Raw genomic sequence first — 22,571 nt, 5'->3', positions numbered from 1 at the left:
TACAAGACTACAGAAATATTTTATTTTTAATTTGGCTTTCCAGTACCCTAACATTTAAAATGACGTGTTGCTTTCCAGATTTTTCAGCAGTAGCTCTTTAACAGCCCTGGTAACCTACTATGCAGTCTTTTGTTAAAACCTAAATTTAAGAATTTGCTCCAGTACACAGAACTCATTCTAGAAATAACAGATAGTTTTCTATGATTGTTAGCTGAGGGTGACACTGATCCACATCAAGCACCTTTAAATGCTGAGAAAGTACAAGCAGTACTGTAAACAGTAGGATATGCCTTAACTGGTAACAAACTGAATAGAACCTGCAAAAGTGCTAGAAGTACTAGTATGATACCACCATTGCTTCCAAATCTGCTGGGGTGGGGGGAATCACTTAAACTTCAATTATTTAAGAACTAATCCCTAAAACCTGAAATGAAGGTACCTTGCTAAACTATTTCACTCAAAATTAGTGATCACCTGTTACACGATAAGGAAAAGAGTTCAGGATTGGGATATTCTGCTCAGATGCTGCATGGTTGAGAACAAGAAGTTGGCAAGTAACATCAATACAGACAAATCATTAAGACAAACTTATCAATATTTTGAGTAAAACACTGCATATGAATTTCTGGGATTACATTCTGCTTTTGCCTGAAGAATGCTGATTTGGGAACTAAACATTCCACTTAACTCTCATTTTTTGATCTGAATGACCACAAAGTAAATTAGTCTTAAAACAAAGGAAACTATTAAGCTAGAACTTTGGAGGAAAACCGTAATTCAAGCAAAAGAGAAAATCAACATAATTCCTCAAAACTGTAATCCCATCATTAAAGTAAGCATTTAAGATAGCACAGCAAAATAGCATCAGGCAATATGCAACTATAACTTTGTTATTTGAAAGATGCACAACCTAAGCTAACACCAGTGTTGCATCAACATTCTAGCATTACACAGGACAGCAGTCTTTCACATGGGTTGGCATCACTCTAGCCGGGCCCCATTATCATTCTGTCCCCCATTCCCTGTGCTCTCAGCCTTCCCAGCTTCTTCCAAGAATTGGCACAGTGCTTTAAGTCCAGGACTTTCCCCATTTTAATAGGGAGCTGGAGAAAGGCCACATTCCCCTTTCTCCTTCAATCATCTGGGTCAATGAACCCTGAGGAAGGAATGAGCAAGAACTGTACTGGGACAAGATGTCCGATTAATAGGGATCCAAGGCACAGAGAGGAGCAGCAGTCACTAGCACTCATCTTGTATTACAGTCTTTATCATGTAAAAAAAAAAAGCCCCCACAAGGCAAGTTTCAGCCTCAACATTTTTTCTTCTTTCTCAAGAGTTATAAGCAATCATTTGTACTATAGGTTAGTGAAGCATCCAGTCCAGCCACCAGAAGAATTATGCTTGCCCAACAGGCTTTTAGATTACTTTGATAAGGTTTTTTGCCCCACAGAATCATTGTCTATCATTAAAATTTCTTCAGGGCCACAATGCACTATTTTTAATTGCAAAAATATTGTTTCATACAACCATGAAACTGTATGGTCAACATGCATGGATTTGGGGATCAGTTTGGAAATCAACAGTATAAAGGCAACTGCAAGCATTTAGGACACTTCAGGACTGAGGGACTAATTTCAAAATGATTACCTGAACAGAAGCATGAGGCATCCCAAGAACTTTTTTTTTTTTTTCCATACAAGATGAACAAGAAAGCAAACAAAAGAAATTGAGTAATCTCAGTCCCACATTCTCCATGAATTCAAGAACAATTAACAGAGAACTCCAAATGTACCACAAGACAGTAGTTGCATTTGAAGATGAACCAGGAAGCAATTACTGTGAAAAAAGAGACACCAAGAACCTGTGGGGAAGAAAAACAGCAATAAGTTGACTTTCCATCTGAGCAGTGAGACAACATGTTATTCACAACAGGAGACAAGCTGTATTAGATCAACTTTATTATGTTATCAAAGTTTGACAATAAAATATTCAAAATTTATTGAACGCATTCATACACAAAAAGAGCATATAAAATGCTAGGTCTCAGAATATGTTCCATACAAAATACTGTTAAATGCAGAGCAGCAAAGTCATTGCCAAACATTCCCTGAATTTAAGAGGGCCTTGAACACACTGTGCTCCAAGAACTACCTTAATACCAAACATTCCTTCCTTTGGTCTGCAAGTCCTTTGCAATTATTGCTAGTTAGTGAAGCCTTCTGTTTTTAAACAGAATCACACAGTGACTCTGAACCTCTTCAGAAGTGTTACAGTGACAGCTGAAAGTTTCTTCAGCATTTTCTATATATTTTGTCAAAAATAAGAAACACATTCAGTCCTCAAGACAATTTTTGGTTTCTGAAAATATCCTGGAAGAATAAAAGTAAAAATTATGGAAAGAGAGACATGATTGATATGTGTTAGGTATAACAAAGATATATCAGTAAATTCAAACATTTCAACTGTGCAGTGTGGCAAAGCACCTGAGTTACTCCTCTTAAGGATGTGCCACATTCTCCTCTCCTTAAAGATTTATTTCTTCAGACTTCTCTCCCCACAAGAATCTAGAATGCTCAAGTGCACATGGCTCTAGCAGGCCTGTAACAGAAATGCTAAATACTCTTGCCTTGTAGAGGAACATGCCATAGTGAGTAAGCACTTCTCAACATACTGAGTGAAGTCATTCAGTTTCAATGACTAGAACAATGTAGTTTATTTGCTGCATTCATTTTTCAATGAGAATTCCATCCTAATATACAAGAAATTGAAAATGAAAGGGCTGAAGATGATTTGGTAGAAAAATCACAACTTCTGGACATAAAACACAACTATAGCCTGCAGAACCATCACATCCAATCTAAATCTCACTAGAAGCACTGTGCTTGCTCTAACACAGTACTTAGAACTCAGGTACACATGTTCTTGCACAGCAAGGCTTTATAGTGACAAACAACATAAACAAAAAAGCACCCTGAAAAACTTTCAGCTTCATTTTACCAGGTTAACTGACACAAGTTTATTTAAAGAGACACACTCAAGGCCTTGTCTAATAATGGAAAGCTGATTTACAAATCTTTATGTTAAAAGATACAGTCAACTGATCTCAGAAACACAGTACTAAGTTGCCAAAATAAGAAAAGAAATATTTTTTTTCTTTTGGGGCACAGAAGGTAGTATTAAAAAGTAGTAAAGGAAAAATAATTTTAAAAAGCATCTTATGGAATCCTGTATTTTGGAACTTCAAATCACAAAACACCCTGAAGCTAAACTTTTGGTATGAGACTGAAAATGCTACCAATTAATGGGTAAGGATCTAAATGTAGCTTAGAAACATTCTCCTGATCAGGTTAAGAACTGTTTACCTATGTTCTTTTCTCATTTTTTTCAGCCCTTCATGCCCATGTTGGTATCCTGCAATACAGCCTCCAGCTCCACTCATTCCAGTGCTTATTAGCAGGCATTCTACTTCAGCAAGAACTACAGATTGTGATAAGCTGTTTTCTGTAATTTCTTTCTGTTGTAAACCAGTAACATAGCAATTTATTCAAAAATTGAGTCAGACCACAGGAAGAGCTTTATCAGCTTTGAGCAGTCTTAGAACACAAGCCTGAAGCTTATCCAGCTGACAGCCCTGCATAAAATAGAACACTTGGCCAAAGGACTTTTTTTGTGGGTTTTGTTGTTGTTGTTTGGGTTCAGGGGCAGGGTTTGGGGGTTTTTTTTGTTCGGGTTTTGTTGGTTTTTTTGTTTGTTCCCCCCCCCCCCCCCCTTTCAACAGTTACCAATTACAAATTACTTGGGGCAACTCAGTACTTACTCTGGAAAAGTCTGGGCAATATTGCGGCTGAACTGTAGGTTCCTGGGCAACTGAGGACAAGATAAACATTCCATTTTAAAAATGAGGAAAATGCGTACTCACTCTCAACAAAAGTAATAGGGCAAATGCAGGGGGGGAAATGAAGCTAAATAAGGAAGTTAAAACCTATTTAACTTATCTGTGACCCTAGTTCAAGTTGTCATGGATTTACAAGTAATTTCTGAATTAAAACTTAAAGCCTTTAACTTATCTCCTGTGCCAGAATGTTTGCATTCTACAGTAACAAGAGTTCAAGCCTGTCATTTCAACACATCTTATTGATACGCTTAATGGCAGCAAACATTTTATGCATGTTACCAAAGTAGTTAAAAACTTTACCCTTTTGACAACTTCAGTTTCTTAAGTAATGAATCCTCAATAGTTCTGATGAGTTTCTGAAACTCTTAAAACATTTTTCTTGGAGGACCTAGCATTTTGAAAGCATTCAAAATTGTGTTTTCAGAAAACTAAGTGCAGTCTAACTGGGTGACTGGTTTTAAAGCAAGCAAAAGAGAATCTTCAAGTGAAGCTTTCTCCAGCAGGACTTCTGTAATCAAGGTTGTAAATATGATGGCCTTTAGGCTATTGTTTCTGTGGAGTTCAGAGTTGAATTTTTATTTTTTTAAACACTGAGTAAAATGATACTGTAGGAAATGAACAGAGTTGCATATTCAGCAGTTTACAGAAACATTTAAGGAACAGTGTATCCCAACTTCTTGTAACAGCAATAATGAAACTTGTAATCTATGGGCAATGGATTTTAGTCTTAAAATGTAGAGTTGCTTTTCAGCTGAATGCAATGTTCATCCAATCACTACTTGGTCAGTAACTGGATCAGAGCTTAAGTATTGACTGAGAACAAGGTTTATACTTCATACTGTATTATGCTGACTTCCATTCCCCACCCCATTTCAGGAAGTTCACTTTTTTAAATTAATGCCCACCATCCATTATCACTTCTACCACACAAGATCACTTTTCACCCAGAAATGCAAATCTGCACTGTATGGATTGCTTGCCAGCATTCAATTCAATTAGCTTTAATTTATGTGCTACTCCACAGAGCTACAGTTATTGCAAGCACTAACCACTGTTTAGCTTCTTTCCCTCATTGATAAATAAAGCACAAAGTGAGAATTCCTCAGACTCCAGACTGTATGTAATCAGGTTCTAGAAGTTGAGCAAACATTTTCTTCTTTAAAAAAAAAAAGTTACCTAATAATAAGCTTCAAGTAATTCACACACTTATCTTTTTTTTCCCCCCAAAAGCTGTAATAAAAGAAAGGCTAGATTATGACAAAGGTAGTACAGTTCCAGGCAGAGCTCTTCCTTATCTTAGCTAGTAGATATGCACATTTACAAATTAAGGTACTGGGAACTGTGGATCAGAATATGCAAGACCCTTTAAAAAGTTTACTGTGCTTCCCAAATTGTTAATATCATTCCCTTTTTTTATGGGCATCTAAAGTTGCAATCCTTCCTAGCCCTCCCACTCCAAACCCTGCAAAGACCACACAAAGGAACTCACGTATCTATGATTCTATGTAGTATGTGCAAGGGGCTGCACAATCTCCAAATGAAAGTCTGTATGAATATTGGACACAACACCAGAGGCACCAAAATGCATATTTGAGCAAATTTGCAGAATGTGAAAATACTATGAAGCATCATAAACACAAATAGGGAACAAATGATCATTTAGGACACCAAACAACTTCTTAAACACAGCCTTAAAAAAAAGAACACAAAATAAATAATTCAAATATCTAAATATCAAGGGATTAAAAGATATTTTCCCATATTTAAGGGAAGGCATTACAGGTGAGGAAAATAACTGTCAACACAAGGTATCACAAATCAAAAAGCAGCTTTTTCACATAGGAGATAGTAGTATCGTTGGATAGCATTTGAATATGCTCATTTCCTGAAAGCTCAAATATCACCACTTCCTGTTTTTGCATGTCCACCCATTTTTGACATTGCAAGGCACTCTGTAAGTTTACTGTACCATCCCCATCGCTGTAAAGGATCTTGGGTTCTTTGTCAGGAAAACTTTCATAATGGAAGGAATCGGGTGTTTCCACACCAGTACCATAAAGACAGTGTATACGCACACCAGGTGGTGTCATCTGGTAGACCAGGTGTTCAGTGTCTTGTCTCATGAGCCAGCCATCTTCAAAATTGATGTCCCTGTAGAATTTTCTGTAATCCTGAAGAGTGTAGTTAGCTGTAGGTGTGCTTACAAAGACCTTATCTGGAGGCCATGTGTAGTTGTAAGGAAGCATCCAATTTGTGGAAACCGCTGATCTCTGCTGGTCTCTAATCTTGAGTGAACTGATAACAGGTATTCTGTTGTTGTCACCTTAAAAAAAGTGGAATTTCATTATACAGAAAGCAAAGCATGAATCTCGACCAGCAGCAATTACTACCGTTCACAGCAATAACATGAATAAAGAGATTATTCCCTTTGCTTACAGTGACAATTTGAGAAGTTTTTCCTTATTTATAATTGTCTTGATAATTAACTTCTGCAGACTAACTTCTGATAACTTACAAATTCAAATACAAGTTGATGAATGAATGACAAACCAAGAACACTGCCACCTTTCCAATATGTTCCTTCTTAAAGGAGAAAAAATTTCCTGTGTGAGCCAAGTAAGAAATCAGTTTTTATTAGGCACTATTTATACCATTTTCAAGTTTTGTCTTGCAAGTTTTGTCTTAAATGATCTTCTGGAAATGTGTTTTACAGTGATTCTGGTACCTAGACCATGTTTTTGCTGAAAGAACAGATAAACACTACTTTCCACACACATTTAAGAACTCATGAAGAGTTTATAGAGACTTTATAGGCTTAACAAGATGTTTACAATTTTGCACATTCAAAACAAGCAGAGTAGCAGTATTTCATTCAGGATATCTATAAAAATTACTATTGATTTATTTACCATTTGGCATAGTGTTTTACCAGTTTATGCACTCCCTTTATAACAAAACCTACCAGAACATGCCTACAACTGAAAGAAAATGGCAGACTCTTAATAATTACCTAAAAAGATAACTATCATAAAAGGAAACAGAAGCAAAGCAAGTATTACTGTCTCTGCTTATGTTATCAAGAAAGAATGCTACACTCAATGACCAATTCAGTCTCTATGCATAGTACTTTGGGGGGAAAAAAAAAAAAGTTAGAGCTTGTTAGCTTCTGGTGGGAACCATAGAAAATTGCTGGTATCTTCCCTTCCAGTCAGCATTTCAGGGCTGCTAAAATACTTGTGCTGCTCAGAACACAGGTTTTCTCTAATGTAGCAGTAATATTTCTAGCAACTCTGGTAACCTAAACTACATCTTTGCTGGGGTAGGGGGGGGGGGGGAAGGGGGGTGGACAACAGACAAAACCAACAATTCTTGAAAGACCAGTTGATGACTACTATACTTGGGAAATGTTTTCAGCTGGCCAAGCTTTTCCAAGGCATTATGTTGTCTTAATATAATATAAATCTAGAGAGCTAAAGCTTATTATCAATAAAGGTCTTAAATTATCCAATACCCAATAAAAACAAAATTATTACATTTTACCAAATTTAGACTTACTCTTATTAGAGAACTAGTATTTGACCAAAACATTAAGAATTTTTTGTAGACATCAAGGCCATTGTTTTCTTAGCAGTTTGTTCCAAAGATGGCTAAAACTAACACATGACTAAGTTATAGTTTATATGCATCTTTCTTCATATTTTAACCATAAGAATATTTTAACCATTATTCTTGCATCTTCACAAACTTAAAAGCTGCTTAATAAGTGGCAGATACAGTGATTACTAGAAACAAACTATTTGATTTTTTTTAAAAAAAAAGCCCTGAGACAGATCCGAGTTTATTTTCATGGTGACTGTCTAATCAGACCTATTTTCCATTATCACAATGGCTGGCAAACCTCAATTCTTTTGTCAGCTGAACTTTGAATCAGAATTTCCATTATTAGGTCCAGGTGGTTACAGCACATAGTGATCCAGGTCAACCACACCATACAAATTGAAATACTGAAACCAAAACCACTATTCCTGAAATAGCACCAAAGTATATTTATCAGTTCCATAAGGTGGCACTATTGCTTCAGCAAGAAGACCTAAAGCACAGTCTTTAATGCCATCTTTAGGACGACTACATGAAGACATTGCTAGTATAACTCTGAAACAACTAAAAAGGAAACTCAAAAGAACACAGCAAGAATCACAAAGGTCCTGAAAAATGTGTTTCATATTACTGTGTAGTATAAATACTTAACTATGCACTCATCACTAAGCTACTGAATACTACTTGGCAGTTTTCAACAAAGAAAGCCCAAGTTCCAAATTGAACAATGAAAGGAATGCTTACAAAATTTATTTCCAGTAGAATACTCAAACACAGAACTTGACTATTCCAGCCTTCTCTTACAGAACTGTTACAAAATGCTTATCAAATCCTTTACTTTTCTCTGAAGTGCAGAAGTACTGTACAGCCAAGACCATGCTTAAGTCAGCAGGCAGACTGTAATTGACATTATAGTGAACAAAGTATTAGGTCTAAGGAAGACACTGCTAGCATCTCAAGCTGACAAAAAAAAAAAACCAACCCACAACCCAAAAAACAACCCACACCAAGCCACCAGAGTGAACTTTGTGTCTTTGGTCACTGTAGTGGGAAGAACCTCCTCACTTTATTGGCACTGGAATTGTAATGATATAAGTATTGATCTTGCAAAGCACATGAATAAGTAGCAGAAAGTATTACAGAAGTTCTAGAGAAAATAATTCCACCTGTGTACTGTTTACCACTCTAATAACACAACTGTGGATTTGACATACAGTTCCTAGCCATTACCATATTATAAACAGGAATGGGAGCAGAAAGAATGCATTCATATCTTGCCTTGTCTTTCCTGCAGCAATGCAGTATTTTTCTTTAAAGCAACAATTCCTCTGCGTACTAACATCCTGATAATGTCAGTTTTAGAAACTCTTTAATAGACTACTGTAATCCAAGTATTAAATGCCTGATGGTGGTGATTTACTACAGATATTTTAGACAGAACTAGCATAAAAATGTGCGTTCCGATATTACGTTCTGCCCATTTAACTTTCCTACGTGATTCTTAAATTTCTGCTCTAAAACACGGAGTTTATTACAGACATACAGATTAAAAGATGACTACATTTTAGTAGAAATTCAACTATTCATTATGCATTTGTATAGCTAGCCACTTTGGATGAGACGCATTACAAAGGATGAACAAGACATGAAGCATAAAAGTTTAATCCAACAGAAATCTGGGACAGTGGATTTTTATATAATCAAGTGGAAATTTATGAAGTTAACATTGCTCACTTCCTGCCATTTCTGTAGCATGCAAACTTGTCAGGGGAAGCCTGTGGGAAAAGGGATATTAGTTTTTACAGTGCCATTGCAATAGATTTAACAATGTATAACTCAATACAAACATCCAATTTAAGTTTTCTAATTAGTAACTGAGCTATGCACTACTATTCAGAATCAAATGCCTTTGCTAAGCAAAGTATTCTTTGATCTGTCCATGCATGGCTGGCACTTGCTGTGCGTTCTGCATTTTGATGAAGTCCAGTTTCTGATGTCAGCTTTGTTTAGGAAGATAGTGATATCCGAAGCTAACAAGTCAGAAACAAGCTAAAAAAGCCAAGCCCAAAACATCATGAACTAAATGCCAAAGCACATGAAATAATTATGGTATCACATGATGGGGTAAGTGAATTTTTTCAATCAGTCATTTGCAGTTACTTAGTGAAATAGGTTACGGGTTTTTTTTTGTGTCAGGCATATCTAGTATGCTAAACCCACGATCTCGAAGATACACTTTCCTTATCTGTAGAGTTATAACCTTCAACAGGCTTTTGTGCTGTGGGCACCACTTCACCACCATGTCTACAAGTTTCCCTTAATGCTAACCTCAAGCAGCTGTGTGATCTTTAATCAAAGGAAACAACTGAATGCTCTGGAGTCCTTGTTAGCTTTGCAATACTGAACAGAGAGCAATCAGGCTGGAGACAGAAGTGACAGAAATAGAAGACACCAGGCCAAACAGCAGATGACAACAATCTGCTGAAAATAGGTTAGGAGAGGTCAAGAGGCAACACAGCTCCTGGTTAAGGAATGTAAAAAAATTCAGTCCACTCCCACAAACAAAGAATGACAGTCTGGTCACAGGGCTTGAAACAAAGTTGCCATCACTTATGAAAAAATATTTTTAACTTCATAGTTCCTTAAACACTCATCCTCCAGTCTTACAGTTAACAGTCTAGTTAGTATCTTACACTGCTAACAAAATACATTGCAAACACTCAAGTTACCTACCTGAAGCCAGCACACGGAGAGTTTTAGCCACTCCTCCCCATGGAGCACCTAATGACACATAATCCTTTATGTACTTGTCTTTCCAATCCTGAGTCTGGTGGTTGAGGAAATAGAGGGTGTACATATTACCCATACTGTGGGCAATTAAGACAACAGGACTTCCATACTGCTCATACATCAGCTCTATCATCTTGCGAAGGGCCACAAAATAGTCTCCATTCTCATCTGAAGTAAACATATACAGGTTACGCAGTTATTAATTGTGAATGCTGAACATCAACACAATTCTTTAAAATGTTAATTTTTTAACTGTCTGTGGAATTAATAATGCAGAGCTTAGAAATTCCAGTATTAAGTGGGAGGGGTGGGTGGTTTTGTGGGGATGCGTTTTGGTAGTGTGGCTTTTTTGTTGTTTTGTTTTTAAGCAAGTCTTAAGTAGCAAGGAAAAAAAGAAACCACACCACACAACTTTCATCTGGGTCCAGGGGTACCCAGGCCCAAGAACTAGTAAAAATTAAGTTTAAGTATAATTGTACAGGTGGGATGGGAGAAGAGACCCAAAACATTTTTTGCTGTCTGGGAGAGTCAAAATTTTATTCAAGTAACAATGTTATTTACTTGGTGCCTTTCGCCAGTCATAAGGTGCTCCTCGTACATCTTCATCACGTTTGTAGCCCCAATCTACTAAACTCTGCACCAGCATATAAAAGTAACTGCCTGTAGACATCAGATAAGAAACAGAATAGTGAAAAGATTAGCATTAGAAGCAGCCATCAGACACTATCGTGAAACAAACCAAGTTCTGGAAACATTATCTCTGATACCATATATTCAGACATTAAAACTGTAGTCTTAATCTTTGACAATCTAGAAAGCTGCATATTAAACAAAATTAGTTCTGCCCGCTGTCCCCCAAAAGTGAGAGAATACCATTATTAAAACTTCCTACTAGTTGGCTGATCTATCAAATGTGCAGCAAAATGTGGTATACACAGAATGGATAAATTCTCTGCAGCAGAAATGTATTCTTTACAGTTCAAGCATAAGACATCTAAGAAATTACTACATTAGAGTCCTAGCTTTTGTTGATTGCAGATTAACTTCAGGTAGAGTATGTAATACATTCATAAAGATTGGCCTGGACCTCACCAACATTCATTCTTGGAAACAAATGGTTACAGTGTACCCCAGGGCAAAATTCTGGAAACTACCCCAAAACTATTTTTCTATCAGGTAGTGGACTAAGACTTAAGTGACTGAATATGATGCTTTAATAGCAAAGAAGGGAAACATTTGCAGACTGGCTAATGTTACATATTTAAAGATGTTACATATTACAAGCTTTGACACATAGGGTTTAAGTATTACCACAATTAAATGCATCTAATAACACTCTGAAAGACTAAGTGTCAAAACATCCTATTGAATATCACAGTCATATTTAAGTTTGGAGCAAAACCTCACTCAGTCTTGAAAGCTTATCATATAGTCCCTAAAATGAACAGAAGCAATTTTATATATGGCCCTGTTCTGGTTATGAGAGTCATCTAATGAAGATCATTAAGAACATTACTGCCCTTCTGGAGATTGCTACCTAAAGGAAAGAAATCCATGCTATGAAGCACATGAAGCTCAGTGCACTACTGGCTATTAAGTTACTTAAGTCTTCAGCCACAGCTAACAACTACTCACACAAGCTTATCAGATTCAGTATTTTCTGAAAGATGACTTCTACAAAAACACTAAAAAAACCCTGCAAACACATGAATGCAGAAATCTTTTGCAGCAAAAATGTAATTATATAATTATTCTGACACCAACAAAAGATGGGGAACTACAGAGCGTGGTACAGTATCTCCCAAGCCCATTAACTCATTCCTAAGGCCAAAGAGCATCTTACTCAGAACCAAGCTAAAATGAAGTGGGTTTATTTTGGTTTTGCTTGTCAAGCTTCAGTCACAGAATTTTCTACTCAACCCATCTCATTTTCCAAAAGCGTCTGTCTTCAAAGCACCTACTCAAGTTTCATCCAGAGAACTTAAATTTGGCACAAGACTAAGTAACATGGAATCTTCTTGTCTCAATCTATCAGGCCAAACAACAGACAAGACAATACAATGAAAACACTTAAAAGCTAAGTGAGCCATATGCTACCGTACTACCAAAACCAAACAAAAACAACAACAAAATCAGTTTTTCTACTTTTAAACAGAACTGTAATTTGAAATCACATTTCAGTAGCTTGTTGTATAAAGTCACACTAGAAAAATCCTACAGGTGACAAAGCACTTCAGACGCAGCTTGTACATACCAACGCTCCTTTTACTTGGGTCAAGGAATTCCAAGGAAAAAGTCTGCCCAAAACCCGGGACTCTAATATCCACTCCATCTGGTGGTTCTGTAATCTTACTTGTTCGATTATATACCAGCCTGGGGGGGGGTAGAAAAAGAGAGAAAAACATGAAACATGTCATATTACCACATGACAACTCTCAGCTACATTGGGTCTTACATTCTGAGTGCAGTAACAAGAACTTTAAGTGCTATTACCGAGAAGAAAAAATAAAACAAAAAAACCCAGGCAGGCATAAGAGTACTCTCATGGTTAAGAGGTTATACAATGCAAACAATTATTTTGGTTTAATGCTTTACAGGCAGAATCTGAGACTTATCTTCTCTATAAAACTGAGTATACAGAATTGTGGCTGAACTTCAACTTTAGAATACAAGCTACTTTATGTAGTTCTATGCCATTTCACTTTGCATCAAGCCACATAATAGAGAGGACTTGTCAAGAACATTAAGAATGTAGCAGTAGAAGATAAAATACCTGTAAAATCAGATATCAGAAAAATTCTCCTAGATGAAAATAATTCATTTCTGTTTAACTAGAACACCCACACCAGCATAAGGGAGTACTTGATATTTCTTGACTAACGATTGGTACCTCAGGAAACACACAGCAGTATTGAGTGTTTTGTAGATACTTTTCAAATCAATTTGAGATACGAAGAATCCGGAGCATTGGGTTGGGGTCATTATTATTATTATTATTGTCGGGGTTTTGTTCATTTGTTTTTAATACCATATCAATACATTTGCCATTTCTGAATGCAAGTTTTAACCCCTAGATGGGAGTCTTAGATTCTGAACTGATACTCAAATCTTCACACACCAGAAATCTCTAACCTGTAAGGCATATAGCAAGACATAAAGCAGAAGTAAAACTACACAACAGCTCAGTATATTCACATAAAAGAGCAACATGCCAATACAATATTTTTAAATTGCACAAGCTAAGTATTTCTTGTTTTCATAGAGGTTTTTATACAATTTTTACGGGAACATTAATGAAGCAGACTGAATGATGAAATAGTCTGGATGCTTTAAATTAGGCAATGTTTTAAACGAAAATAATTCTGGACAGAGACTTCCTGACTGCCCTTGAAGGACATGGTGTGTCTCAACTGCCTGTGAGACTGCTCTCTAATGATACACTGCCAGCAAAAGTGCAAGCTCGCATTCCTCCTGCCTGTCCCCTCTGAGCTGCCCAATGTACCTCCTTCCCCCTTGCCTCATCAAAAAAGCAGAAAATGTTCTGCTTTAGGTAAGTCTACAGAAGTGTCTGATAAGTGCCCAAACCAACACTGGGTTACTGGTAGGAGAGAAAGTGGAAGCAACTAAGACAACCTTTGTTTTTCATCACTGATGAACAGCTACCTCAGATGCGATAGAGCCACATCTTCCGATTCATCCTGTTACTCTACCTAGCAGAATTCCAAGTCATTTCTTTCACTGGTCTTGAATCAGAAAAGAAAGTTTAAGGCAGCCATTCTGTACAAAGCATGTCAGTCTAAGGAAAGGAGGTAACTGCAAAGAGAGACATTTCTAGTCTTACCTGATATTATCAATCCAGCAGTCAATGATGACAGGCAGAAGCAATTCTAAATTCAGCCAGAGTGTAAAATAACTGTCTGTCTTCTTGGAGCATAGATAATGCACTACTGATGGCTTATCTAACTTTGCTTCCAGCTGATTACCTAAGTCCCCTGGAACTGCAAGATATAAAAATGAGACAAAGTGTGTAACATTTTACATTATAATATACACATCTTAATACTGTAGCCTTCATGTGCTGTATCACTACATCCAAAGATACCACTAAGTTTTGTAACTGGATAAAAAAATGTTTCGTAAGAACAAAGTACTGCATGCACATTTTCCACTGAAAAAATTTGGATTTTCAAAAATCATCAGTGGGGAACCATCATGTAGAATAGTTCTGGATCAACAGTTCATATCTTCAAAAAGCAGACTGTATAGGAACAGGTCATGTTAGGCCATGGGTATGAAAAACAGATGGTCTTGGATATTATTAAAATCATCTGTGTTTTAAAGTGCAAACTGAATCTTTCTGGAAGATTTTTTTTCTTCAGAGTATTACAACTGCACATGCAACTCTTTCTGTTCTCTTTAAACAGTTGCCTGCAAACTATCAATTTGACATTAAAAAAATATGAAAAGTGAAAGCAGCTCCATTTATGTTTTTTATTTTTACTTCTTCACCTCCAACTGCACTTTTGCTACAACAAGATTTATTTGGCTAGCATAATAATCCAAATATATAGTTTCATATCTTTTACATTCATGTTTGGATGCAACAACAGTTTTGATCTTCACTTTTTTTTTTTGATACATTACATCAGTAATACTTGGAGGGAAGGGTCTTGTATTTGCACCTTCTCTGAAGTGCATAGTTCTTAAAGGCATATACCAAATACCAGTATTCCTTTGATGAAATTTTCTTTTCCTTTATTTATTTTAAACACTAGATAGAGACAGGAATATTATTTCTAAATTAGAACTAAGCTCAAAAAAATGCTCTTACAATTTTCAACAGCAAGTTTCCAGAGAAATTTCTTACATTGTTATGTTTAATCATTTTTTCTTCAACCAGAAAGGCAAAGATACTTCAGTAACTAAAAAGTTTCTCTGAATTAGAAAAATGTAAGCGTTAGGCACTTCTTAAGGGTTCCCCCCACCCCTTTCAGCTCCACACCCTCCCACCTTTTCAGTGTGTGCATAACTGTATCCTATTTACTTATCAATGTTTAATTTTGAAGTTTTTTAATGCAGGCCTACCCATACAGTTGCTTTTCTTTTTTCCCCACTTCAGTAAATTATTTAATCAAAACAGTTTTTCTATAGAACTCTGATACTTAGCAATGGTTTAAAGAAAGAGATATTACCTTTTAGTGGAACACCTAATTTAACTGGACAGCCAGATAGGCTTTCAGAGGAACACTGCAGAACTGAAAAAGGACAGAACCTCAAACTATAGACCTGGACAACCACACTCTTACAACCTTCAACCACTGCAGAAAAGATACACCTCAGGATTTCTTTATTAACTACCTCTACTTTCTCATTAGGTTAAAAGACCCAGTAGCTGACCACAGTTTATTTTAGGTCATATTTCAAGGACTCTGATATACTGGAAAGCATAGTAAGGGAGATTATAGTATTGCATCACACCCTAGAAAGAGTTTACTGAAGTTCAGTCTGGTAACCTCACAAAATGCTCTTTAGTTATTGCTTATAGAGCTATAGGGCAACAGCTTGTTCCACAGTCTCGTGCCTGTGCTGTATCAGTGCTTTTAATTAGAAAAGGAACAGAGTGTAATTCTATTTATATCAATCATTCATGGCTGGCCAGTTGCAGCAGCAGACCTGCCAAGGACAGAACAGGTTGATTTTGTCATCAGTTTCAATGCAAAACAAAGTAGAAAAGTGACATTCTGTTCTACCCTGGAATCTCATTTCCTTGGGTAAAAATCAAACTCTTCCAGCAAAGATACCTTTCGAAGACTTAGACAAACATCTGGAGTATCAGAGTTTTAAGAACTTGCTGAGTTTTCCAAACAGCACTCAAATAATCATAAGCACTCCCGCTCAGAGTAGGAAGACTCACAACTGAAGTAGTTTCAGATTATAATCAAGACAAATGTATCAAAAAGAGTACTGAAAGCAGGAAACGATACAAAGTCTCACTTGGACTTAATGGAATGATCTTAGATTAACTGCAAGTTTAATTTGGTTAAGAAATTTTTATCTTCAAGAAGCTTGAGGATAGAGGCTGTGCTCCTGTGTCCAATTCATAGCAGATGAGAAACATTACATACTAATTTTTACTTAAGGGACAATAAGGAACAAGTTGAAAAGCAGTAGTTTTATGTAATTCTAAACAAAAGATAAGGGGCAAGTTCCACCTGTGCCAAGATACAATACTGGAGTTAAAAAATAGTCTCAGGTACAGGCGTGATGCCTGTTTGCTTATAAAGCAGGGATTAACAAAAAGGTTTTTTCAGGTTTACATTTCCATATTAACAGTGAAACTGCTAATCACTATAATTCACAACTCATGTTTTATTTTCTAAAGTACATTCTGCAAGCTGAATAGGGTTCATGATGAAGCTGTAGGGAACAAAGCGCAAATTTTGATTTTTCACATTATGGAAAGAAACATGCAAGATCTTCAGTCCTCATCCCACACAATTTAACAGTGTTAATGATTTACATTTTGGCTGGAGAACTACTTAGTGGCTTTTTGATAAGTAACAAGTTAAAAATAGATCACTTCGAAGATTAATTCTGTAGGATAAGGACAGACCTTTCTGAATTTTCTGTGATGGAATTTGAAAGCAGTAGAAAACACACATTTCCCTTTGCTTTCAGGCCATACACAGAAAGCATCTGTGGGCAGAGTAATCTGTAAGCAATTTTTCTCATCTTCTCATCTACTATTATCTGTAGTTTCTAAGCCTTTTTGCTGGAAACATTACAGAAAGTTCTTACTTTTTAAAGCCTGCAGACTGACCTCACAGATGTACAAAATAACTGGCAAGTTTAGTTCTGCAAAATACATTAGCACTAGTTAAAACTGGATGTCCAAGAAAAGATCTCAAGCAGTACCCTTGCTTCCCTAATTTGTAGTTGTGTAATACATGTATTGACTTCTGAACTGTGACATTTGGAAATATAATGAGATTTCATATCCAGCAGAAAGTATTTCCATCAGGTTTGATGATCTATTAGTTCTAGCATATTCTCATTTTTCACAGACAGTAATCCCAACAGAATTCATTCTAATACAGCCATGAACCCAATTCACTTCCCATCTTATAGTATCCTTTGCCTTCCCCCCCCCCCCCCCCCCCAACTGCCCTGACAAAGCTAGTAGATCTCCTTCTGGGATGTGTTCTTGTTTGATTAAGCTTTATGGAAAGCACATTTACAAATTTCATTTGAGAGTTTAAAAGATGTTACAGACTTTTCCTGGGAACTACAATAACTAGCTTTAGGATACATTGACACTCCTGCCTATCACTATCCTTAAGTATTAATGACTGATTCACAGTTCCCAGCAGAAGACAATAAGCAAATTGCACCCTGGAAAGGGACTTGCCTTAATACTGCTCAGGAAGCAAAGAGAAAAGGACATTCAACAAAAGCCATGAATAGGGGGATCTTAAATTTCATTTGGGAAAAAAAAGAAAAAATTGTACCAATATAATGGGGGAGGGGGGGAGGCAGCTATTGTTTGTGTGGCAGAGGCACTATCAACTGGTACTGTTTTACTACTTTTATCTGAAATGCAAATGCCTTTGGATATATATCAACTATTGTAACTTTTTAACTGGTATAATTTCCTCAAATAACTGTCATCTTTTTGGTTCTATAAATTAGCATGCCTTCAAAATGAACCACGTTTTCTGGAAAATTAATTTTAAACTCTGACCACAGTTCTCTAAGGAGAATGTCTCAAAGTAGCTCATAGACTCCATGATAGACTGCCACAGAAAAGGCTTGTGTTTAAAATTAGGAACAAGAAAGCAAACAACATCTCACATGATACTTCTAGATACCTCAGATCACATGAGGCATAAACATTTAAATCACTCCTGACATCTAGCCAGCTGACCATACAAACACACACCTCCCAATTAGCAGTCAGCAGGAATTCACAGACAAACCTCGTTTGCATGTAAATCAATTATTAACAAACTTCATTTAGGTGTCTTTCTAGAAAACTTTAGCCAAGTACCTAACAAATTGTTTGCAGAAGGTATCAGAACATTGATATAGTAATTGTGTTGAGTCAGCTCTAAAAGGTAAAGAGTTCAGTGAATCCACCACTGATCTTATAAGGACAGGTTATCAGCTCCCAAAATTGATAAGACATGAGATAGTATGCAGTGATTATCGATGGACTATGAGAAAATGAAGGAGGAAGAGCAACCACAAAATAAAGGAACTTCTTACTGCAAGCATTAGAAGACAAGCATGTTGCATATATAACCAAACTGTTAAGTGCAAAAATATTATAATTGCATGTAAACACGAGGCAGATATCCAGAAGTACTTGTACAGAATATATATATTTTAGTAGATATTGTCAGTAGAGCAGAGGTATTGAGTAGGTTATCCTTGTTCTTAAAGGAGATATTCCTGTGTGAATACATTGTCCTGGCTGACTAGGAAACTCTTAAAAAAAAAAAGGCATGAAAGCAATTCAGTATCTTAAGTAGTCCCCTTTTCCCCAAAAACAAGAGAATCACCTTACATTTTAATGAGCATTGTGTCTTTGATATCAAGCCTTCAGGCAGGACTCTGGAAGTAAAGTTTTGACTTTTACTTTGTGTTTCTTCTTCTCTAGTACCACTACTATATGAATACCCTTTGATGCTTTGTTATTTAAAGCTCAGGGAAAACTGAGCAATTGCATTACAGTATTTTGCTGTCAGTTACTACCCATGTCAGTTTGGTCCCTGGTCTTGCTCCATTGGTATGTACAAGCATGATCTTCAGGCATAGTAGCTTCTGCTACTAAGGCACCATTTGATGATACACAGATCAGCTTAAAAAATAACCTAATCCAAATGGAGTGGTGCCACTCTCCACATTCCTTGTGCCAGCTCCTCCGTTAAGATAATTCAACTACAAAATTAATCACTTCTTCCTCAACAGGTTAATTTTCTCATGCTTTATCAAGACAAACAACTCCACAAGGTGGCCAATAAGCAGGCACAAGGAAAGCTGGGGGAGCACTAATGAGCTGTTGGATTGGCTTAGCTGTTTCACAGAACCACACTTCACCTGAGCCAGTTAGAGGGCTCTGCAAATCCGAGATCTGTTGCCACCACAACTACAGCCAATAGTTACAAGGTTGTATTCAAGCAGCTCATCTGTTCTCAGATTTTATATTCCTAGCAGCAGTATTTTGTTAGTACTTGGGGGGCAGAACAAAAGTTACCCATGTATGAGCAATGCCCCGTATTTGCAAACTACTGCTCTACTTCCTCCACCGTTACTTGCATAAGCACAGGCTGCAACTGCAAGTGGGGTCATTACATGAAAAATTTGAGAGCAAGTTACACTGCGTCTTGTGACCATCACCAGTCTAAAACATTTCTGAAGTGATCATTATGTTGACAACATTCCTTTCAACAGCATTCCTTCTTTCTTTATTCCTTAAGATCGGATAGCCAGCTCGCCATGCACAGAATAAGACCAAACTTGTTAACTCCCCTTTCTACTTGAGTTTTACCTTCCAAGCGGACCAAAAGTGAATGCTTAGATCATAAGACCATATTTACTACAAGATAAAAACATATTTAAAAACTGAACACATGTCAGGAATTAAGGGTCTAGATGCCAACCTGATAAATCAGGAGGATCAACGCTGTATCCCCTCTTGTATGGGCTCCAAAACCATCTCAGGCTTGTATAGGCCTGTATTATGCAGCCTTGCATACACCTCTCCATCTCCTTTTACATTTGTGGTTCCAGTGCAATGTGTGTTTTTCTCCCCTCTCCCAAACACCTGTGTTAAGCCAGCACTTAGAATGCCTCCCTAAATGATTGTCCTAAACCCTTCTACCATCCTCATCGCAGTAATTCCTGAAAAGCTTATCTTGTCACATACGCAAGAAGGGTGAAGAAAAGGTTGTGAAAAGTTAACTAGAATCAAGATGAGAACATTTCATACAGAACCAGAGCGACCGACAGTCACTCCTTCCTCTCCTTTATTTGTTTGATCTTCACTGCCCATGTCATGTCTAATTGAAGCTAAGCTCTTAGTGCAGGTGTTTTTACAATGACAGTCATTTCTATACATCAAAAAACCATGGTATTTTACAATAGGCAGTTAGAGCAAATCACTCCCTAAGAGCACCTACTTTCTCAAACATACAGACAACCCCAAAAAATTATTTATATTAAAACCCATTGAATCTTCACTTTCTGGACAGGTCAGGACTGGGCAGCAAAACCAGCAAATTTTAAAACGTAGACACTGACTAGAATAGCAAGAGATGCAAGTTCTGTAGCATCTGATGAAAATTCACTGTAATAGCAAGAAAGTCTGTGTTTTAAACCAATCACTGATGAATGTCTGCTCAGCCTCGCAGTATTTACCAGAATGTCTCTTAGGAAAACAAAATGTAGGTCAGCCATGTTTTTAAAAGCATCCTTAAGGAACATACATACTTACAGTAGATCCATCAGTAGTAACTCCATGCTTCTATAATCAGTATCCCTTTATCCCAATTGCATTTAAGTCTTCTTCGATTCCTTCATAGCTAGAATTGAATATTGGATCAGCAACTAAAACACTAATCACCTTTATCATCAAGAAGCCTGCACCAGAGTAAGCGCCAAAGCTTATTGCTAAAACCCAGCATTACAGAGTGAAAAGATGGGATAAAAGATTGCTTCTAACCTTCACAGACAGAACTCCAAGAATTTTTGTTCACATTTTAACTCCAGCCTCTTAGCACATCCTTTTGCAGTTTCTACTTCTAAATCTATATCCTCTCAGTTAGTTCAGCCATCTATTAAGAACTGTGAATTTGTACATGGTGGTCCCAAGATACGCAGCATCTCTAGAAAAGTTCTTGCTTAGCATTTACCCTTTTATGTCAGAAGTTTGTAACAGTAGTAATAAAGTCAACAACAGAGCCTAAATTATTATAAATAAATGGAGCTTAAACTGAACAACGTTCCACTGATTATCCTTTTCCCAGTATTTTTCCCATTTTCTTGATCTTTTTTCCCCCTTTACCATCAAGGTTAATTGCGTAATAAGAACATACAGCATACTGAATACATTCACAGGACTGACTACTGACATATCACCAAATGCACTTAATTAATATATTGGAATGCTTAAGAATTACAATTTCAGCAGACAAGTTATTAAAACATTTAAAATTTATTTATGATTCTTCTTATCAATGGATACAAAAAGCATCTAACAAATATTACTTAGTACCTATTATAGGAATACTTTCTACACATTTGTTACAAACTGGTTTGTGTTAACAGGTGAAACCACAGGCCAGTAATCAATATTCTTTTTCTACCTTGTGCGATGAAATAAGCCTATTATTTTTTAAATGCTCGTAGTTGGGCTGCTGTAACACCCAGTCACTTCTCTTCCCACATCCGACTCCAACCTCTTTTAGGAAAGGTTCATATGGAGTAAAAACTTGGGAAGCGAGGGCCTGCTTTTAGTTAATGAGCTAAAAATGCATTTAAGCGAGCCCCGTTTTTCCCACGCCCACTGACAAGCAAAGGCAGCCTAATGTTTTCAGCATGCTCGTGTCCCGTCCCCCCCGGCCACGGGGTGGGGTGCGGTGCGATGCGATGCGAGGTGCCCGCCCCCCCTACCCGGGCCTGTATTTTTCGCTTTTGCGGCCGGGCCAGGGCTGTCAGCGCCAGGGCAGAGTTACGGAGGAGACGCTCCGCACGCCCCGCCCCGGTACCCGCAGCAACCGGGGCGCTCACAAAGCGGGGTCGCTGAGCGAAACACCCCGGAGAGCCCCGGGCAGCAGCGGCCGGGCGGGCGGGGCGCGCACCCCCGCGGCCGTACCCACCGCACCCCGCTCGCTCCGCAGCGCCCGGGGCCTCCCCCCGCCTCCCTGCCAGGGGTGCGACGGCAGGGACAGCGGGCTCGACGCGGTTCCACGGCGCCAGACGCACGCACCGCCGACGCCCCGGCTCTTACCCAGCACCACGGGCGGCCCCGCGGGCCGGCGGCGCGGCAGGCACCCACCGCCGGGGCAGAGGAGCAGCAGCAGGAGAACGAGGCTGAGGAAGGGGCTCCCTCCCGAGAGCGGGAGGAGCCTAGCGCCCGCCGGCGGGACCATCACCCCAGCGCATAACCCCGGGGCCGGGAGCCGCCGCCGCCTCCACTCCGCCGGGGCTGCCGCCGCCGGAGTACAGCCCTGCCACCGGGACCGGCCAGAAAAGGGCCCGCCCCGCCCCGCCCCGCCCCGGCGGCAGC

At 38.0% G+C, this 22,571-nt stretch overlaps 1 protein-coding gene across 1 annotated transcript; it reads right to left on the bottom strand.

The window, feature by feature from the left end:
* Positions 1-1,941: 1,941 nt before the first annotated feature.
* PLA2G15 (phospholipase A2 group XV) lies at positions 1,942-22,532 on the bottom strand. The gene is made up of 6 exons (XM_030025571.1): positions 22,293-22,532; positions 14,124-14,280; positions 12,537-12,655; positions 10,844-10,942; positions 10,226-10,450; positions 1,942-6,218 (listed from the first exon to the last, which is right to left on the bottom strand). Exons 1-6 carry the CDS (start codon positions 22,432-22,434, stop codon positions 5,707-5,709), a joined length of 1,254 nt encoding a protein of 417 aa, XP_029881431.1. The 5' UTR covers positions 22,435-22,532; the 3' UTR covers positions 1,942-5,706.
* Positions 22,533-22,571: the final 39 nt, after the last annotated feature.

Source organism: Aquila chrysaetos, chromosome 9, assembly GCF_900496995.4.
Source record: "Aquila chrysaetos chrysaetos chromosome 9, bAquChr1.4, whole genome shotgun sequence".
In the NCBI taxonomy this organism is placed as follows: domain Eukaryota; kingdom Metazoa; phylum Chordata; class Aves; order Accipitriformes; family Accipitridae; genus Aquila; species Aquila chrysaetos.
Note: the sequence above shows the minus strand (reverse complement) of the source record. Positions and strands in the feature narration are given on the sequence as shown.

What these genes read in the sequence shown, in the direction of transcription:
- PLA2G15 (XM_030025571.1), bottom strand. Translation starts at nt 22,434, where the DNA reads ATGGTCCCGCCGGCGGGCGCTAGGCTCCTCCCGCTCTCGGGAGGGAGC. An exon ending in CCCAAGTAAAAGGAGCGTTG is followed by an intron (nt 10,943 to 12,536) that starts GTATGTACAAGC and finishes TGATGTCTACAG; the next exon opens with GCAGTTACTTTTATATGCTG. An exon ending in TGACTGGCGAAAGGCACCAA is followed by an intron (nt 10,451 to 10,843) that starts GTAAATAACATT and finishes TGTTTACTTCAG; the next exon opens with ATGAGAATGGAGACTATTTT.